The 19,748-nt window shown below is 37.4% G+C and overlaps 1 protein-coding gene across 2 annotated transcripts in view; it reads right to left on the bottom strand.

Moving 5' to 3' along the window:
* Window positions 1-19,223, bottom strand: part of MMP16 (matrix metallopeptidase 16) — a 294,522-nt gene extending 275,299 nt beyond the window's left edge. The window contains exon 1 of one of the 2 annotated variants that reach the window (XM_045063143.1): window positions 18,762-19,223. In XM_045063143.1, coding sequence (XP_044919078.1) covers window positions 18,762-18,893 — 132 coding nt within the window. In that variant the 5' untranslated portion in view covers window positions 18,894-19,223. The remainder of the gene's footprint in view (window positions 1-18,761) is intronic. The other variant, XM_004766971.3, reaches the window with a different exon arrangement.
* Window positions 19,224-19,748: the final 525 nt, after the last annotated feature.

Raw genomic sequence — 19,748 nt, 5'->3', positions numbered from 1 at the left:
TCTTGCTCTCTTAAATTTTCTTTCCTTCTTTCTCTTAAAAAATTTAAAATAAAAATAAAAAATAAAAAGGTGCTGATCTAAATTATGGTTAAGATCCTAATGTGGAAAAAGAAGAATGGCGGGGGGGGGGGGGGGCAAAGAAAAAGAGTCTCAGCACTTTGGTATTACATGTCAAATAAAATTAGTTGAAGAAGTTTCTGGAACAAAAAAAGTTTTTTATTTCTCATCTCTTGAGCACAAATACTGAGGGTAAGTTCAAAAATTATTGCTTGAATCCGACAGTAAGCCTCCTGGCTTTGTGATTTTCTCAGTCACACTAGTGACTCTGCCACAAAACTTGGCCACATCTATTCTAATTTCTGGGCTCTGTTATATGGAGTCACTTTTGCATGGTGACTATTATTATTCCTTTTCCACTGAAACTTTACTCATGGTAATTGTTTCTAAATAGGCAACATCCTATAACAGAAAACACACCTTAATCCTAGCTTGTTCGGAGAAATGGAGGGATAATGACAAAAGAAAAAAAGAAAGGGGAAGAGAAAAAATAGCCAGAAAGGTCACTGTGTATATGTGGGGGGGTTGGGGGGGGAGGGCAGTTGGAAATGCTGAAGGAAGGGGAAAAGAGATAAAAGGGAAAAGCAGAAAAGAAAAAAAAAAGAATAAATCAGTTGAACGGCTTTAGACATCTATTGCTAAAATTTTATTCAACGTGCCTTCTTTTTCCTGAGGAAACTACAACTCCCCCACTCCAACTATCAGATTATACAGGAGCTGCCATTCATGGTCCCACAAAGTATTTCCAGCTACAGGAATAGGCAAGTGATCCAAACTGGGTTAATGAGAAACTTTCTTTAGGGCTTTTCATAGCAGAGCTGGAAGTATAAGCATATGGGCCGAGGGAAGATATTTTCTCTAAGAAAAGTGATAAAGAAAAATGGTTGCCAGGTGATAAGAAACCGTATAAAATGGAAAATGACAATCTGCAACAAGAGAATGAAGCAACCAACAAAGAGAAGCAGGAGTGAGGGTAAGACAGAAAGCTCTGCAAAGGTCTCAGCTTTAAGATATCTGCTGCTGCTTGTTTGGTCAGCCCCTTCCCATGATCTCTGACCTACACCAGTATTTTCCAATTAACCTCCTATACTGGAGAAGGTGGTTCAAACTGGCTTTCTGTTGCATGAATCCAGAAGTCTTAAATGAAAGTCTTGAATGAAATGTCCAAATTTTATTACAAAATTAATCCATTCATTGTTTCATTCAGAAGACAATTTTTGTTCACCCATCACTGTGATATTCCATGGAAATACCATGACTACTAAGTCAGCGATCCAAACTTTAAGGAAACTTTCAATGAAACTATAAAGAAACAGTAAAAGAAAAACCACATTAAAACTGAGTGAAAAAATAGAGGATATTGATAATATACCAAATTTCAATATCTTGCCATGTTGGTCATGCTGTGTCTCACCATCAATCTTTAATTTAAAGACAATATACAAGATTTGAGAATTAATTATCCTGGATAAAGTGAATAGGATTTTAAATATTTTTAAGGTTAACTAACAATTGAAAACAAATGGGTATTCACTTCCCCTAACGTCAGAATAAAGACAACATGCCTACTGTCACGATAATTACTTAATACTGTTCTAAAAGATCTATTCAATACAATTATCCAAAATAATGAGAGAAAACACGAGGTAAAATTATCTTTAAGTCTAAATAATATGACCATGTGTCCAGACTACTCAAGAGGCTCTACAGAAGGATTATATGATACAATATGATGATTCAACAAGGTGGGCATTTGATAATTAATATATAAAGGTCAATAGCATTTCTTCTTGATTTTTGGGGGGGGAAATATCAAGGTCTGTTTTATTTTATTTATTTTTTTTAGAGAGAGAGTGAGTGGACGGGGGAGGGCAGATGGGGACAGAATCTCAAGCAGGTTCCACACTGAGTGCACAGTGCAAGGCAGGGCTCAATCTCATGCCTCTGAGGTCATGACCTGAGCCAAAATCAAGGGTCTGATCCTTAACCAACTGAGTCACCCAGGTGCTCTTTATTTTACTTTTTAAATTATAATTGACATATTACTTTCAGGTATAGCCCTAGTGAAGTGACAATTACTGTATATACATTAAAGAAAGGCTCACCATAATAAGTGTAGTTCTTTAAAAACAAGTTTGGATTGTCCCAGGAAGATTTAAATATATCAGTGGGAAAAAACTGTATCCAAAAATAGGTTGAATTATTTGTGAAAATTAGTATATAAAAAAGGCAGCTTTTAAATCAGTGAGGATGGGGAGCCTATGTGGCTCAGTAGGTTAAAGCTTCTGCCTTTGGCTCAGGTCATGATACCAGGGTCCTGGGATTGAGCCCCACACTGGGCTCTCTGCTCAGCAGGGAGCCTGCTTTCCCCCTCCTCTCCGTCTGCCTTTCTGCCTAATTGTGATCTCTGTCTGTCAAATAAATAAGTAAAATCTTTAAAAAAAAAAATTAGTGAGGATATTATAGATTAAATTACTGATCCCAACCTTTCCCTCCTCCTACATCCACACTCTTGTGCTAGCCTCATCACAAGCAAGTGTATCCAAACTCCTTGACCTTGGGCCATGCTATGTAACCAACCTGCTTGGGCAAAAGAATGTGGTCAGAAGACACTGTGTGCTGGTTAACAGGCTAAGACTTCAGAGGCATCATATGTGGCTGCTTGTCCTCAAATGCTTTTACCACCACCAAGGGAACATGTTCCAGTTTTCCTCTAGTTTTAAGACTACATGCAATACACACAGCAGAGTGGCCCTAGCCTAGCTGTGAAACACAGGTGCCCTGCACCACCCATGAATCCATCAGATCAAATCAAATCAAATTAAATCTGTCTTAAGGCATTGTGTTTTATAGTTATTAGTCCATAAGAAAACCCAAGTGCTAAGAGAAAAGATGTATTGCTAAAGCCTCTGTTAACCAGTTTTGGGGAAAATGAGTTAGATTCAATTTTCTGTACCTGCACCGAAGTACTTTACTTAAAGATTTAAACCAAAAAAAGAAGAAGATGAAGATGAAGAAGAAGAAGAAAGAAAGAAATGAGTGTTTTTAAAAACAGTTTTAAAATGCTGGCTAGTTCTTAAAGCATGATACAAAACTAGAAGTCAAAATATAAATGACTAATTAATCTGAAAAAATAAATTAGCAAAACAAAAATATATCAACAAACTCATTATTACACGGGGTCAACTTAACACAAACAAGTTGTTATAAATCAGTGAAAAAGAGAAGACAAAAATAAAGAATGCCAGGAAATGGAAACCTTCGCAATAAAAATGTAAGTGGATTAAAGTATTTTTTAAAATGCTGAGTATTGGGACACCTGGGTGGCTCGGTTAAGCCGCTGCCTTCGGCTAAGGTCACGATCCCAGGGTCCTGGGATTGAGTCCCACATCAGGCTCCTTGCTCAGCAGGGAGCCTGCTTCTCTCTGCCTCTGTCTGCCACTCTGCCTGCTTGTGCGTTCTCTCTCTCTGAGAAATAAATAAATAGATAGATTAATAAATAAATACTTTTTTAAAAGAGGGAAAAATGCTGAATATTGATATTCATTTAAATTTGCATAAAATTATTTTTTTCACCCAGCAGATTAGGGAAAATATCTTAAGTAATGGCAGGTGTGTGTGGAATCAACCATGCTTAAGCTCCAAGAGTTGAAAAAAATTTTTTTTCTTAGATGGGGAGAGAGAAAGAGAGAGAGAGGATGCGCGCACACACCCATGGGGAGGAAGGGGACAGAGGGAGAGAAAGAATCTTAAGCAGGCCCCATGCCCAGATGCAGGGCTCTATCTCACAGCCCTGAGATCATAACCTGAGCCAAAATCAACAGTCCCACACTTAACTAACTGAGCCACCCAGGCACCCCAAGCACTGTTGAAAACTGGTAAACTAATGTATTTTGCGGGCAGCAATTTGGCAGAATTCACCAAAATTACAGATCAATATACAACCAATAAGAGAGCAACTACACTTCCAAAAATATTTGTTAAATAAACTCACACATGCTTAAGTAAGCATATGGTATTATTATTTATAATAGAAACAACCTTGAAAATAACCTAATTTGTCCAGCAATAATAATGTTGTTAACTTACCACATAAGTTATAAGATACCATACAAGTATGAAGTTGTTCTTTACATACTGATATGAAAAATTCTCCCAAGCGTATGTTTATGTTAAAAAATACATAGAACATTTTAAATAGCGTATTTCCATGAAACGGAAGAAAAGGAGAAATGAAGGGTATATATGTGTCTACACAAATCTCTGGAAGTTATTCAAGTAACAAGAAGAAAAGAAAACCAGACTGTTGTTTAAATGAATGAAACCTATAGCCCTTGGGCAGATGGCTGTCTTCAACCAAAAGACTCTGTAAGTCTTGCCATTCCTAATATGATGCTTTACTAGAAGACTCATTCTTCCTGGTAAATGCAGAAGTGAATGATGGACTGTTTAATATCCGGAGGTCTACATTTCCTCTCCTCCTAAGAAAGATGTAATCTAGACAGACAGTACATGTATCAATGAAAGACTGAAGAAAGTCGTATTTTCCCTGTTCTTACCCTGCCAATTACCAATCTGTAGGTGTTCAGCAAGAGAAAATCCATAAAATTTTCACATCTCTTAAGTCAGTTCTTCATGGGTCTTCAATACTGTACTTGTTAGAACAATACACACGATCTAATTTTAATGTAAGTTAGAAATTCAAATTGTTATGTGATTATGCACTCTTAGGGTTTTCATGCTCATGGATGCAAAAGTTGATAGCATATCAATATTGTTCTCATCTGTATAGCTAAAAGAGCGATTGAAATGAATCAAGATGTCCAGTGAAATACAAGTAAAACTGTTTTTGCTCTTTCCTGGAAACTATCTTGGGAAAGTTGCCATTTATTAATAGCGGTAGCTACAATTGAAGTCACTGAACTAAACCAAAGTTATTTTCCTTTATATTTATTTCCCTAGCTATTTGGATACACATTTCTGAAAAAAAGAGACCAACTTTTTAAATGTCAAGCCAGTGGGTACTTAAATAAATGTTACACCAGTGAAGGAAGATATAAAGTACTTATTTATACCAGATATACTAATGTAACATAATGGACATGGTGAGAAAAAAATCTGGAAGTCCTAGCTCCTTACCAGTTAACCAGTGATCATTAAAATAAACACACCTTTGATTATTAGAAGCTAATACTTTTAATAAAGTAACTGAAGCAAATGTAAGGTATAAGTACCATATTTTCACCCAATAAGGGCTAAATGAGTTAAGGGAGGTAACAACTATCGAAATGGGTCAGAAAATATCACTTAAACTAAAAACACCTATGCAAAGGGATGATGTAATCCATTCACTCCTTCAGCCCATATCTACTGAGCTCTGTACTTTTCTTAGGGCAGTGTTAGGCTCATGAATTATAGTGGTGACCATGGCAGATATACTGTCTCATCATAGAGTTATAATTTACTGTGAAAGTCAGACATGAATCTATTACACAAGAACCTTGTACAACAGGTTTTTGGCACATGCATTTAATTTACCAAATTTAGCCATATGCTCCAGGGAAACAGAAAAATTATTTAGTTCCAATCCCCTTAAATTTTTCCTCCAGCAAATATAATTTTGGCCTATGTGATTCCAGAGATAAGAAGACCAAAACTCAAAGGCACAGAGAAACAAAACATGTTGATACTTGGCTCCTAAGTGTCCACGTGCCAAGTTACAGCAATTAATGAGCTATTAAATGAATTTTCAACAGTAACGTTAAAAGTGAGCCTTTTGTCTTACATACATACACCAGTATGCAACTTTGAGGTAAAACACTCTGTGATTACAATTATGAAAGGTACTTTGAAGAATAAGTAGTAGAGAAGGTCATTATAAAAGCATAAGGGGGGGCACCTGGGTGGCTCAGTGGGTTAGCGTCTCTGCCTTCAGCTCAGGTCATGATCTCAGGGTCCTGGGATCGAGCCCCACATCGGGCTCTCTGCTCAGCAGGAAGCCTGCTTCCTCCTCTCTCTGCCTGCCTCTCTGCCTACTTGTGATCTCTGTCTCTCAAATAAATAAAATCTTAAAAAAAAAAAAAAAGCATAATGGGCTCATTTTCTGGTGGGGGTGCAGATGGGGATTAGAGAAGGCCAGATAATATTTGCTGGTTACTAAGGGATGAGTACAGGGGTAGAAAAGAAATGAAGGATTTAAGCATTCTAATGAAGACACTAAAGTACATGGATCTTGATATATCCAGGAGGAAAAGAGAAAACAATACCTGCTCAAACAATGGTTCTCAAAGTTTGGTCCAGGAACCCCTGGGGGTTCTAAAACTCTTACAGGAATCCAGTAGGGCAAAGTTATTTTAATGATGCTATTTGTCTTTTCAGTCTCATTTACTTGCAATTGGCAGCGCAGTTTTCCACAGGCTACATTAGTTACAGTATTTTAAGTGTGAATACAGAAGTAAATACGAAAGCCCAACTATCTTTTGTTAAGCCAGATATTAAAGGTCTTTGAAAAAATAGAAGACAATGTCTTTTTCAGTATTGTTACTTTGTAAAGTTTTTCATAAAACTTTCTGTTTATCACTCATTTTAACAATTTGATTACGGTATGTCTTGGTTTAGTTTCTTTCATGATCCTTACACTTGGGATTCCCTGAGACTCTTTGATCCATGAGCTTAGAGATTTTCTAAAATATTAGGTAAAGCTATAGCCATTATGTCTCCAAATAATCTTTCTGCCCTGTTCAGGGACTCAGATTACACATATATTAGGCCACCTGAAGTTGTCCCATATATCCCACTTTATAAATGTTCTTCTCTCCCTGTGTTTCACGCTGGGTAACTTATATTGCTGACTTCAAGTTTACTTTTTTTTTCCTTCAGTAATGTCAAATCTGTTATAAATTTCAAGTGTGTCTTTAACGTCATATATTGTGGTTTCAATCTCTACAAATTCAATTTGAGTCTTTTTCAATATCTTCCATGTCTCAAGTTTTTGAACAAAGAATACAGTTATAACAACTGCTTTCATAGTCTTATCTGCTAATTCCAACATCTGTGTCACTTCTGGATCAGTTTAGATAGACACTGCTCCTCATTATGAGTTGTGTTTTTCTGCTTCTTTACATGCTTGGTGATTTTTTTTTTTAAATTGAATGCCAGGCATTGTGAATTTTAAACTGTTGAGTACTGCATATTTTTGTATTCCTGCATATCTTATTGAGCTTTGTTGTGGGAAGCAATTAAGTCACTTAGAAATAGTTCGATCCTTTCAGATCTTGCTTTTAAGGCTTTTTTTTTTAGATTTTTTTTTAAAAGATTTTATTTATTTATTTGACAGAGAGAGATCACAAATAGAGAGGCAGGCAGAGAGAGAAAGGGAAGCAGGCTCCCTGCTGAGCAGAGAGCCTGATGCAGGATTCCATCCTAGGATCCTGAAATCATGACCTGAGCTGAAGGCAGCGGCTTAACCCACTGAGCCACCCAGGTGCCCCATTGCTTTTAAGACTTTTTAAGCGGAACTAAAGCAGTATTCAGTCCAGGACTTGTTTGTTCCCATTACCGGAGCAGGACAGTTCTGAGTACTCTACCCTCTGTCCTGTAACGAATGAGGTTTCCAAGTATGGCTGATGGGAATGGGCACTATCCCCAGCCCTATGTGAGCACCAAGCACTGTCTCTTCTGATTCCTTCAGCTGCTTCTTTCACTGTCCCCTAGTTGCTACTTCACAGGAATGAGCAGATCAGTTGTCAACTAAATATTTAAGGGAACTTTCTACAGACCCTCCAATGCTCCTTGCTCTGTGTAGCTCTCTCTTTTCCGGAATTCTGACCTGTGAATTCTAGCCACCTTGGTCTCCTCCTATCCTCAGCTCCATCCCTAACACAGGAGCCTGCCTGGCTCAACCTGGTTCTGCATTTCCTGTACTGCTGTCTGGAAACCCTGTCAAGGTGGTCAACTGAGACAATTTTAGGGTTCACTCTGTTTGTTTACTATCTCTTGGGGATGACATCCCTTCACTATCTGATGTCCAATGACTTGAAAACCATTTCTTCCCTATATTTTCGTTATTTCACAAGGTAGAGTAAATTAAGAGCCTGTTATTTATCTTGCCCCATTATCCCTTACCTCTTTAATCTTACAACAACAACCCATGAGTTGGGTACTATTATCTGTACCTTCCATATGAAGAAATTGGAGCACATGGTCTATGACCTGGCTCACTCAAGTTCACTGAGCTTGTAGGGATACAGCTAAGATTTTTAAGCATATCTTCACAGGTTCTTGCACATAGCCATTATGATATACCGCCTCTAGAGGAGGTAAGAGAGAGCTGGATGAATTTTCACACTAAGAAATGTTCCAAAATCAGCTAGATTCTTACCTTTGTAAATGGGTTTAGAAACGGTTCTCCTTGAAAGGCTAATGAATGAACTAAGTGAGCCTGAAAGCTATACACAGCAATGATCTTAAGGACTAAAGATTTTTTTTTTCAGCCTTTGGTCAACCACCAAGTTGAAGTTTCCATTCCCTTCACATCAAAGACAATAACCGGATATCAGGTCTATTCTCAAAGAGTGAGAAGGTGCTCACTAATTTCTGAAGCACAGATCCATGTCAAAATTAACCTACCTCTGAGAAAGTTCTCATTTCTATTGTAACTAAATATATTAGAAGTAATAAAATAAACTGGTTTCCTTACAGCTTCTATCCAATTGATGCAACATATAAAAATAACAAATTCCAAAACTCTTAGAACATGCCAGATAGTCATTGTATACATACACCTTCTTCCCCTCAGGGCACAAGAACACAGACCTGACACGGGTTTTCCTTTATATTTTCTCCAGTGTTCTATTCTTTTCATCTTGGAATGTAATCACATCTTTCTGAAACTTTTGAAAATCACATTTAAAGAAAAACTGCAACACGGCAAACAGCTGCGAAAGGAAATACTATGATAAATTTGAAATCATGTCACTTTAAATATTACATGTAATGAAACATAGGTTAGCAACTTTCTAATAAGCAAAAAATCATAAGGAGTATTCAAGAGGAAAACTACTGAGCGCACATACTCGATCTTGAATCAACAAATCAAATCAACAGCAGCCCATTCAGTTTTTTACTCCAGACAAGACTCTATGCTAGGGTAGACCTAGCATTTTCATGATACATATTAATTATCTCTTTTCAGTTTGAAATACAAAAGATGTGAACCATGGAACTAGATCACCCGGTCTTCTTGGGAAATTGGAAATTCTTGCCTCTATTTGGTTAAGAGCCTGGGCTCTGCAGCCAACTTGTCTGCTTTGATTCTGGGCTACTCTACTGTGGGAGGAGCACAGTTATGTGGCCTTAGCAAGTTCCTCAACCTCTTGGGTGTCTCAGATTCTCAGATTCCTCATTTGTGGAAGAGAAACAGCAGTGTTAACTCACAAGATTGTAATAAAATTTCAATGAGTTGATATATATGAAGCACGTAGAACATAATCAGGCCCTCAGCAAATGTGCAACGAATGTTAATTAACATTGTTTTTATTATTAAAAGAAGGTATTCAATAAAACCAATTCTATATATCTCTGTTTTATTGGTTATTTGGTTATTGGTTATTTGGATCTTGTCTAATTAGAATATAATGCCAGCTCATAATTGTTTCTAAACTCTGGTCATCTCATTGGTGGGAATGAAGGCACTGAGATACACCCTATTCTTATTTAAGGATTTTGCCTGGCATTTTCTCAGTGCTATAATTACATAACCTGTGCTACAGACAAACAGTAAAGATCACAAATCAATTTCATGAATGGTCAAAATAAGGCAAAGACTGCTTAAGTGATTTGCTTGAGTCACCCATGGAACAATTTCACTCAATCCACACGCAGTAAATCAGTAAGTTATATGAATAGAGTTTTTTTTTTTTTTAAGATTTTATTTATTTATTTGACAGAGAGAGAGATCACAAGTAGACAGAGAGGCAGGCAGAGAGAGGGGTAGGGGAGAAGCAGGCTCCCCACTGAGCAGAAAACCCAACGTGGGGATCGATCCCAGGACCCTGAGATCATGACACCTGAGCTGAAGGCAGAGGTTTAACCCACTGAGCCACCCAGGCATCCGAGTTGTTACAGTATTAAAACACCCAGACAGCTAAAACAGCTTTATCTGTAACCGCGAGTGATTTTTTTAAACTTGTTCTCAATTTCATACAAATCATTGAGTATACATTTGATTCCAGAAGCCATTTGAATCTATTCTTACTTCTTCACAAAGAAACAAGGGAGGGATGCAAACCTGGCTTTTTGTAAAATTTTATCTGAATTTCAAGCCTGAAGGCCTGTAAGTCGAATCTCAAATAGGAAGTCCCTCCAGACCCCAGACGAGAAAAAACAAGTAGGACCAGAAGGAGGAACTGCCTAGCAATTATTTAAAGTAAAGAGGGAATAAAGGCACAGCCATTAGAAACCCAAAATAAGTTCAAATATCTAATCAGTATAAACAATGAGAAACTATTAACACATGGTATGAATTCAACTGTGGAAGTTCCTATGGAAAAAAATGCCTCCACTGACATCACTCAGGGTCTGACTCTGCATCAGCCTGTGCTGAGGCACAAGCCTGCATTCCACTGACATCACCTCAGGTGCGTGCAATTTGGGGACGTGAAATAAAGTTCATAAAAGTATCCAGCTTCCCTTAAAAAGAAGCAGTTTATTCCCCCTTAAGTGTGACTAAAACAAATACTGTAAAATTCCATTCCAGTGAGCAGTTCATTTGGGTTTATTTGGTCATTTGAATACATCATTCCAAGGACTATTTCTCCAGAGAATAACTGTGGGGCCATGTCTTACTTCATTTACCCGTATTTCACTTAACTGACTAGATTAAGAAACATTTAAAAAATCTGAATGATGCTTGCAAGGAAATTATAATATCTTAATTAAATGTTGGCGTGCCCCTTGCATTAGTGGCTGCCTTTTTTTTAATCCTCCCTCCTTCTACCCGAGGTCACAATATAAACTGCTCAACTGAAAACATGTCTGAGGTTCCTATTTAAAGAAAAAACAGCTTCACACTTTTGTGACTCATTTCATACATATTTTTTAAAAAAGAATAGGTAAAACCTGTATTTTAAAATCTGCTTTTGTTGAAAAACATGTATTCAACAAAGGCCTATGGTAAACATTAAAAATAAGATAAGTTTAGTCTCACAAGCTTTTAAAATTGGATTTTTGCTACATGTAACTTAAAAGGCACGATCCGATCCGTTTAACTTTAGCCCACCTCTCATCTGTTAAGACTACAATATCTCACTAGACATTTTAGTTAAAATAAGAACTTCAAAAGCACCTGTCACTATATGTATAGTTTATGACCTACTCTACACCTAAAAGCAAGGGATATATAATGCAGTCCTGCATTAAAACATTCTTGGCCAAGCAGTCATGCCCAGAACTCCCGGCCTCCCTGAAAACTGCTAATTTCCTTCTTAGTTCATCAAATATGTAATCACGGGTGCCAACTGGCTCTCAGTAAACCCATCTCACATCTTTAATCATAAACCATGTGTTCATTGATTTCTTTAAACTCTCTATGATTGGTTATGATTCATTTTAAGGCATGTGATTGCACCTAGTGTCCTTGATTTTAAACCAAATTCTTCTACTCTATTGGAGTCTTTAAACAGCTCAATAGCTCCCTCTAGCCTCCTTTTGTAGACTACACCCGCAGATCACATTTAATCAAAGGTCAGGGGGCCATAGTGGGATTATTCTTACTCCCTTGGCTAAACTTCTGTTAAGAGGCTCATCAACATATTCCACTGATCCAAACCCAAAGATACATAATGCCAAACGACTGTGGTGAAACACTAAGACAAAGAACATCCATTCAGAGTGCTAAACGACAGGAAGCAACAATCAAACACGGTTTTAGGAATAACCTCAAAATCTATAAATAACTTTCCCATGAAAAAGAAAAAGAAGGCAAATAAAAAATTGAGTATCACACATATTATTACTTCGTATTTTATCCTTATAGCATGGAATATTTTGCTGTTCACATAGGCTGCATATTTTATAAAACAAATGGAATCTGATTTTTCACATTCAAAATCAGATGTGTTATGAAGAATAAAAATAACCCTCAAAGAGCCATGTGCCAAAATTATTTCCCACAATGGGTGAAAGGGATAGACAGTATAAGCACTTCATTTCACTACAAAATACATGTATATTTTTTGTAGATAATAGATAGATTTGAATTTTGAGACCCTCTCCCACCACACACACAAAAAAATAATAAATTTTGATACTATTTCACCTTGCCTTTTTAAGATCAAAGTGCCAACTTATAGATGATATAGATTTTTCAAAATAACATCAATCCATGTTTTTAACATTAAATTTTTAAAGTATGCTACCTTGGCCAAAAATTGATTTCAAAATTACATGTAATTTGCTGCCAATGTTTTTATTACTCAGCAGAAGGCTAGGATTATTTTCAAAATGGAACAGCCTGTGTCATTACAGATGATAACAAATGTTAGCAATAAGTTGCCCATTCTGTATGTCTTCATGATATCCACTTCAGAAAAAAAAAATTTTTAAACAAAAAATCTGAACACTCTACCTTTGGCATCTAGTTGCCCCCAAATTTATATGGTTAATATGTACAATTTTGCTCTGTTTATACAAATTAAAGATTGGAGCCTAAATACAATAGAATTTCAAATTTGGAAATGTCTTTGATAATAGTTTCAATTAATTTTTGTCTTTGCAGATGCAGGCATTAAAGAAATGACTTGTCCAAGATCAAAGCTATATTAGTACAAGAATCAGTTAAAGCCTGTATTCCTTGACCTCTGGCCTAGTAGGGCTCCATCACATTATATTGTTAGCTACCTTTTATTCTCAGTGTTACAAGAAGATCTTCGCTGTTTAAAAATGTCTTTGTCATTGTAGAAAACACTTTAATATCTCTTTCTGCCCATCCCCCCTCTTCCTCTATTAATTAAAAAAAAAAGACTTTTATGTTCTGGATTAGGGGTAGAACAAAGACCTGGCCTAAGTTATATACTGAATCCCACTACTGTAGATAGGAAGCACATGGGCCTTGAGCCAATTAAAATAAACAAGCCCACTGAATCATAAGGCCTATTTATTTTCCATGGTATTACAAGATGAACAGATTTCTGTAAACTCAGTCTTGTAAAAGAAGGTGTGAGCTGAACTTGACATTCTATGATAGTAACAGATGACAAGACAAAATGTGCAAATCATATTCCTAAGCTAAATAAACTGTCTAAGAAAAGCCCACGGGAAGAAAATGTACTAATGTTAGTGGTTGATATTCAGTATATTACACTTTTTAAAAATGAAAAAGGTATTAAAATAAAATCTTCCTGGACCAGCTGGTATGTCCTAACCTGATAGACTTTTATGTAATTAAATGCTATCATGATAATTTACATTTTTATCAGCATCCTTTTTTTTCCTACTAATAATTTTAAAAAGTACTGAATGTTTAACTAGGTGAAGGTATGTTCCTATCTATCCATCTATCTAATACGATATACATGTATTCATTTAATCATCAAAACGTTCTATGATACAGGTACTATTAATATCCCCATTTTACAGACACGTACAGTAAGTCTCAGAGATTAATGAACTTGTCCATTATTAACTTCGCAAGTAAAAGAGGTGGGATTAGAATCCAGTGATCTGGAGCCAGAATATTTGATCTTAATCATTATACTACTCTACATAATAAAAAACAATTTGATGGATGTAAGTATAGTCACAGATACTTAAATTGTGACAGAAAGTAACATGAAAAGTGACTTTCTCAATTTGCATATTCATGCTGAAGGATCAGAAGTTTCCTGAAGGAGCATAACAAAAAATCTTTTCCTTTTGACACTGAACAAGTTTAAGTAATTGATTCAAATGTCCAATGGCGTGGTTTTTTTTTTTTTTTTTTTTTTTTTGGTCCTGAAATAATTCCAAATGGTCATTTACAAAATATTCTATAACAGGTACATTTTGAGTAATTGGGGTAGGTCAGGCAGTAAAATAAATTGACATAAAATAATTGATTAATGCAACTTCAGAGAAAAGAATTATACCACTAAACAAGAACCTTAAAATTTTATGTTCATAACCTAAAATAGCATGAATAAGAGGAAGTAAAAACTTTAGATCACTTTTAACCTGACTCCAGAGATTAAAAAAGCTGCTACTAAATCCAACTCTATCCTTACTTGATGGGGAAGAAGACCCTGAGAGAGGAAACACAACTCTACAGGAAAGAACAGACTTAGAAAATTGTTCTTTGTAGTTTTTTCAGGGGTAGTAAGAGACAATGTCCCTTGCTGGCCTACACTAACCTCCAAGAGTTTCACGAATAATCTTAGATTGGGGAATTTGACCAGGCATCTCTGAACAGAGAAAAGCATCAAGGGACACACAGGAAGGAGAACCTGAGGGCTACTGAGTCTTCTGGTCTCCTGGTCATAATTTTTGGTCCTTATGAGCATTCCAAATGGCCAGCACACCTGGGATGTCTTGAAAAGCTTGGAATTTGCAGTAAATAAAAACCTTCATGAATCAGTCACACAGCCCCTGTTCCTGCCCAGTAAAAACTGCTACACTGAGAATTATGGGATGTAATCAAAACAGTCCCTTACTCAAGGGGGCTGACCAGATCAGCGTCAGCAACCTTCCATGAGCAAATGAAATAAGGCATGTTCATTATTCTGACTTTCAAGTACATTCAGATAAACCTGATAAAGGTGAATAAAATATGAAACCAGTTAAAGAAACATACTGCAAGGTAGGAAATGGTTACACTCATGATACATAGTATTTGTCATGAAACATCCTCTTTAAAAAATCTAAAATCTCTCTTCTTTTGTGAATGAAAAACAAAAAAATCAATTTTTCTTTATCAAGAATTTTTGTCACAAAAAAGTAATCATCTTCTTATGCTTTGATACGGGCATCATTCAGAATATCACATTTTTATTTTACCATTAAATTGGCTTAAAATAATTTTTCTCATTAGAAATGTATGTGATACTTTAAGAAACAATAAGGAATATGTTGCTCATATATTTAACATTTGGCAAACTATTAAAGGTGATGATGAATGTTAGTACCCTCATGAACTATATATATACACACACGTACATATATATATGTATATGTATATATGTACGTGTGTGTGTGTGTATATATATATATATATTTTTTTTTTAAACTAGGCTCCATGCCCAGAATGGAGCCCAATGTGGGGCTCAAATTCGGGACCCTGAGATCAGGACTTGAGCTGAGACCAAGAGTTGGACATAACCCACTGAGCCACCCCGGTATCCCTCATGAACTATAGTCTATCTCAAATTTCATAACAATAATGCTTGCAATGTCCAAAAACCCCACAAAAATTAAAAAATAAAGAGCTCCAGGATCATGGAAATTCCTCTAAGACCATTATTTTAGAGACAATATGATATTTTAGAGCACAGAGATTCAATCCTGATTCTCTGTTAACAATTTAGCATCATCTGACCAATGAACACTTCTGATTCAGACTGCTGTTGTCCAATGATAGCAGTCTTTGACTTTTAGTTAATGTTAATGTCATGGTAATGACTACACACCGAAAGGCCCATTCCCCAAAAATGCATCCTATAGAGTATAAAAATCTTTAAACAAATATATGCTGAAAATCTGGCATTAAAAATAGTGTTCTTCCTAAAACATATAAGGAGAAGAATGAATTGAATCTCTTCTATAGTACTACTTCTGGTAGTGTCTGACCCTTTCTTAGCTATTGAGATATTTCTTTTTGCTTCTTAAAAACAAAAATAAACAAAATGTACTCTTTTTCTATAACAAGCTTTCATCAGCATATTAAAACATATTAAGCTCCTATTCTGATAACTGAAAATTATAAATGCTTATATTCTTAAGAATAAGGTAGGAAAGAGTTAACATGAATATTTCTACTCAATGCCCACACCTCCAGGGGGAAAATGTTTTTGAACCTTAAATTATAGGGATGAAAAGTAGAAGGGTCCCACCAATTGTGAAGTTCAGTGAGGAATAAAACATTGTAATCTCAGCTGTCAGCATAAAAAGCATCTCTCAGAAGCTTCGTTCCAACTATAATAACTTGGTGTGCTTGCTGGGAAAAAAATTTATGATCATGTGAGCTTCATGCATGATTGATACCATTACTGTTTATTTTAAGACTGTCCTTGGGAATCAATCAAACAAGCATTTCCAGTGTATGTTTTGCAACCAAGAATGAAGAACACAGTATAAGTGCTTTTCTGGAGAATATGTGATAGATATTCTTCCTAGTAGAGCTTCCTACCAAAAAGAAATATCTAATAAAGGTGAATCAGGCAGAAATTCATGTCAGAAAATATCCTGTCATTCCATGTTCTTCATAGTATGTTGAATTAACGAGCAGCTACTCTTATGATTAAAAAAAGAAAGATAGAGGTTATCATTACACATAAGGAAGTACATAAACCCAACTAAGGATATGCTCAAGTGCTTAAAAAAACTAACTGGAAATAATACAAACTATGAAGCATAATCTAATCTAAGTCATTAGGAAATCTCCATTGTAACAAATAAGGTTTGTAAGGTCTCAGATGGCACCAGCCCCTTATCATTCATAATTAAATATTTGCATTGTGTAATAAATATGGATGACATAACTAAATACTCTAAAAAAAAAACCTCTTTTTCCATGAACATTTTTTTCACATACATATTAAAGACAGGATCATGTATAATTGAAGTGAAATCTCTTTTTGAGTAAAATCAGCTTTTCTTGCATAATAATATCTGATTGAACTGAGGGATTCAAACTATAAAGAAATACAATAAAATGTATGTCTAGTCTCAAAAAGAAAACCTAATAATCATCCAAACACTGATGCTATCCCAACAATCTCTGAAAGCAAATCTAAGACTTTACCAAAGCAAGTAGCCATCAATCCAGACTTTCCCTTCTGCTTCAGAGTGAGCAAAATAAAACCAAGCACTTACTTTTACCCACCTTCCCCATGCCCCGACTTACCACCATCACTTTACTAGCATCAAACCAAAGTAACAGGCCCTTCGCTTACAATATAAACAACAGCTTGCCATTTTCATTCCTTCAGTCTATGAACTCATTACTCCTTCATTTCAATATTAAATCATCTCTTGATTTTAGTATTAGATAGAAAAATTCATCGGTGGCATAGAACTCTAAAAGTTCAAATTTGCTATCAAGAGAAGTCTGGACTTTCAGCCCCTTTGCATCTCTTTTTTTATTCAGAAGTTGAATTTTTCAAAAGGTTAAACAGTTTTGGTTTTCAAAATGGGTTTTTTGTGTAATACAATCATACTTAACATCTGTAAACTTTTTAAACTCTTGATAATGGCTCTTACTTTTTCAAATACTTTCTCTACCAACCATCACTTATTACATGGAGTCCTAAGAACAGTTTATATAAACAGTTATATTCAGAATACGGCCTCACACATGGCCTTTATTATGCACACTTTGTATATAAATCTGTTACATGAAACATGTTTAAATGCTGTGCAACAGGTCCTGCTATTGTGTAAACACACACTCCCACCAAAATGACAGTAAGCTTTAAAGAATCAACAACATTTTAAAAATCACATTATTCTTCAGAGATTTAATTGCAATTCTTTGGAGATGTCAGAAGACAGAAGATTTCATCAAAAGGAGTATATTTTACTAAAACCTTCTAACTGTCTTTGTATTCCACTGTGTATGTTATAAACTGGAGTTAGAGCCCAGGTGTATACACACTTTCATTGATTTACTGCGCATTACTGGCTTTAGTGCTGAGTTGATGACAGGAAGAGTACTTTGGCAGAGGTCTGACAAGTCCTTATCCTCAAGTTCCCTTCTGCTTTATGTCTGTCTGTTCCCAAAGCTATCAAAGTAAAGCAAATGACAGACTAAAACCTCTCAGTTTTGCCATGAGAGTGTGAAATCAGATTAAAAACACACCTCGCAACTATTACATTGGGCCACGTTTTATTTTCAGTTGGCGGGGGAGGGGAAGAGAAGACACTTTAAAAGAGATGGATTTCATGTTCTCTGTAGTCAGATCTAGTTGCAGTGTAGTAAGTTATGTCTAAATGAGAAAAAGACTGTCTAGTCAAGTGTTTTATCACAAAGTAATGTTATTAAACATATCAAGTATTCCCACGCTCTCCTCTAGATTCTTTGATTTTAACCTCCTTTGTTAGGCACAGAACACGGGGAGAAAGATTTCAGGAACAATACCAAGGAAGCACATGATGCCAAGCAATGAATTCTGTATTTCCTGAACAGTTTATTCATCATACACTCAAACTGCTTTTATTAAAGCCACACGTTTGCTATATGTAGGACTTCGCCTCTAACCTGGGTGACAAGCATGGACCGGCTACAAATGTATCTCCGAGCGCGCAGCATCGTGCTTTGTGCTGCTGGGGATAACGGATTCTCAGTCTCGCGCGCATCCATCACCTAAGACACAGGGAAACTCAACCAGGGTCTGGGCGGCTGCAAAGGAAACAATGTGCAGAGACCCAGGCTGCTCTGACCAGATCCCAGGAGTGAACGAAATGTTTCAGGGAGCAGCCCAGGCAAGCGAGAAGGAAGAAAGCTCTCATACTCTTACCTCCACATTGAAATACTGCTCCGTTCCGCAGACGGTAGCACATAAAATCCAAAGCAAGGTTTGCAAGAAAAATACCCCCGAATGATGCACGAAATCCAACCGTCTTCCAGTGCTGAATGTGAGTAAGATCATAGTGAACTGTGCTTCAATGGATGGACGAGCTCCCCTTCGTTTTCTCTCTCTCTCTCTCTCCCTCCCTCCCTGGTTTCCTTTCAAAAAAAAGTCCTCCCGGTGGGTAAGGAGCCTGCAGGTTCACCCACAGCCGGGCAAGGGGAGGAGACTGAGGGCCCAGCACTCAGCAGCCCCCGAGAAACGGCGGCGGAGGCAGGGTCAGCAGCAGCCTGCATTCACCATCCTCGGGGGCCCGTCACCGGGAACGTGGCGCCCAAGTTCACCGGCGGTTCCGGCTCAAAGCGCCGAGTCGCAGCCGCAGCAGCCGCCGCCGCCGCCGCCGCCGCCGCCGCCGCCGCCTCCAGCCCGTGCGTCCTCGTCCTCCTCCTCCTCCTTCTCCTCCTCCTCCTCCACCGCCCACTCCTCCGCCGCCGCCGCTGCCGCCTCCTGCTTCTGCGGGAAGGGCCTTCGCCGCTCCTCGCTTCTCGCCTTTGCTTCTCCTTCCCTCCTCTCCTCTCTCCCCTCCAGAATGTTCATCCGTAATCTACATAACTCCTCCTTCCCGGGGTCTGCCTGACTCTCCAGCCCTCAGCGCGCGCGCCCGCGCGCGCGCACTCACACACACACACACACGCACACACACACACCAGCGCGCGCGCGCGCACACACACACACACACACACACATATATCTACACATCAGCACACACACAACTCCACACACATACGCGCGCGCGCTCTTCTTAAAGGAGACTGCTTGTGAAGGGGAACCGCTACTGTAGCGCGCACTGGAAGTGGCCAAACCTTCAGAAGGGCCATGGATTGGGAGGAGGTCCTTGGCATGCCGCCCACCCCCTCATCCCCGAGACTAGAACCC

This window comes from Mustela putorius, unplaced genomic scaffold (genome assembly GCF_011764305.1).
Source record: "Mustela putorius furo isolate JIRA1106 unplaced genomic scaffold, ASM1176430v1.1 tig00003846_pilon_pilon_pilon, whole genome shotgun sequence".
Lineage (NCBI taxonomy): Eukaryota > Metazoa > Chordata > Mammalia > Carnivora > Mustelidae > Mustela > Mustela putorius.
Note: the sequence above shows the minus strand (reverse complement) of the source record. Positions and strands in the feature narration are given on the sequence as shown.